Genomic DNA, 1,909 nt, shown 5'->3' with positions numbered 1-1,909 from the left:
GCTTCACACTTCATTCAGCTGGGGCTCCTGATGGTTTTATCCACGTGGCTGCTGCCAAGGAAATCATTGGGCAACAGTGTACCTGGCTTTCAGAAAGCCGGCCAACAGGAGCTAGCTGTGACCGCACATCCACTAGGAGTGTCCAAATGTCCTTCCTAGTCTGCCACCTTCTTTGCCGGTGTCCCAAGGGGTTGTTTTCCTCTCCACAGCCCAGGATCCAGATGTTCAGAGTGGGCCTGGGCAGTGCTGAGGCTGCTGAAGGTAGTCTCACAAGGCTTATTTCTGAGGCCTGCTGAGTCTCCAGAGTCTCTTGAGTTGACTGAGTAGTTCAGAGATAAAGGCCTTTTGGAGGAACAGAGGTGGGATCAAGACATAAGGTTATGCCCATTACCACCCTGCCCTCCCTAATTTCCCCTGACCTGTTTTGCCATATGTGGGGAAGGGGCCAAAGAACTAGGCCAAGTCTTCTTTCAAATCCTCCTCTTCTTTAGCTGCCCCTCTCACTGGCCTTCTCTTACCCCTATACCAGCAGAGAGAGCATCCCTTACCTCTGTGGGGCGGGGGCAGTTTTGGAGAATGGCCTGGATGGAAAGAGAGCAGAGAGCAAGTCACCAAGTTACAGCCCCACTCAGACCCCAAGAATTCTCCCCCCTCTAAATTAGTTCTCCTCACTCCACCCAAGGAGACAGAGCCTAGGTTCTTAAGTTCCCCTTGGTCCAAATCCATCTCCAAGCCTTCACAACTTGGGCCTAGGCTGAGGCCCCCCACCAACCTCCAAATGAGTCTTCTGCTCCTCTGAGGATAGTTCCATGAGAGCCTCCAGGTCAATCTCAGGCTGGGAAGGGGCTGGTTGATCCTGTTTGGGAATCAAATGGAGCTCAGAGGCCTAGCTAGTGATACTAGAGTTACCAGCCAGGAGCTCACTGACCTCCCTTCCTATCTTCCTCCTATTTCTCAAGTTTAGCCCTTCTCCTCACTTTACTCAAAACATTCATTGATTCTTCCATTCCATAACAATTTACCAAACATTTGCTGTGTTCTACCTGAAATAGTGCTAGAGTTCTTTGAAAAAAAGTGGTTTAATTTCAAAATTTATTATGTACATTGGTAGGAATGTAAAATGGTACAGCTGCTTTGGGAAACAGTTCCTCAAAATGTTAAACATAGAGTTATCATATGATATAGCTATTCTACTTCTAGGCCTATACACAAGAGAAGTTAAATTATACATCCACATAAAACCTTCCACATGAATGTCTATAGCAGCATTATTATAAAGCCAAAAAGTGGAAATAACTCAAATGTCCATCAACTGATGAACAGAAAAATAAAATGTGGCATAGCCATGCTATTGCTAATTGCTGTCAAGTTAGTTCTGACACATGGCGACCCCATGTGTGCATAGCAGGACTACTCCATAGGGTTTTCAAGGCTGTGACCTGTCAGAAGCAGATTGCCAGGCCTGTCTTCAGAGGTGCCTCTGAGTGGGTTCAAACCATCAACCTTTCAGCTGATAGTCAAGAACTTCATCGTTTGCACCATCTAGGGTATAGCCATACAGTGAATATTACTGAGCAATAAAAATCAATGAAGTACCAATACGTGCTACAGTATAAATGAACTTTGAAAACGTCATGGTAGTGAAATAAGCCAGTCACAAAAGATCACATTTTATATGAAATGTCCAGAATAGGCACATCTGTGGAGACAGAGATAGATTAGTGGTTACCAGGGTCTTGGAGAGTGGTGGTGGTAAGAAATGGGGTATGGTTACACTTGGATATGGGGTTTCTTTTTGAGGGGATGGTTGTACAATCCTGTAAATGTCTAAAAACCATTAAATTTTACAAATAAATGGTTGACATGTATGTGGTTTATATATCAGTACATCTGTTTTTTTTTTTTTTTT

The 1,909-nt window shown here is 44.5% G+C and overlaps 1 protein-coding gene across 1 annotated transcript in view; it reads right to left on the bottom strand.

Annotated features, from left to right (window-relative positions):
* Positions 1 to 276: 276 nt before the first annotated feature.
* PPP1R14D (protein phosphatase 1 regulatory inhibitor subunit 14D) overlaps positions 277 to 1,909 on the bottom strand; it is a 23,790-nt gene continuing 22,157 nt past the window's right edge. Inside the window, exons 3-5 of the mRNA XM_042780900.1 lie at positions 773 to 856; positions 549 to 581; positions 277 to 342 (exon numbers count right to left, since the gene is read on the bottom strand). Of these exons, the coding sequence (XP_042636834.1) occupies positions 277 to 342; positions 549 to 581; positions 773 to 856 (183 nt within the window). The remainder of the gene's footprint in view (positions 343 to 548; positions 582 to 772; positions 857 to 1,909) is intronic.

This window comes from Orycteropus afer, unplaced genomic scaffold, assembly GCF_000298275.1.
Source record: "Orycteropus afer afer isolate SDZICR_OR568_19922 unplaced genomic scaffold, OryAfe1.0 scaffold00068, whole genome shotgun sequence".
NCBI lineage: Eukaryota > Metazoa > Chordata > Mammalia > Tubulidentata > Orycteropodidae > Orycteropus > Orycteropus afer.
Note: the sequence above shows the minus strand (reverse complement) of the source record. Positions and strands in the feature narration are given on the sequence as shown.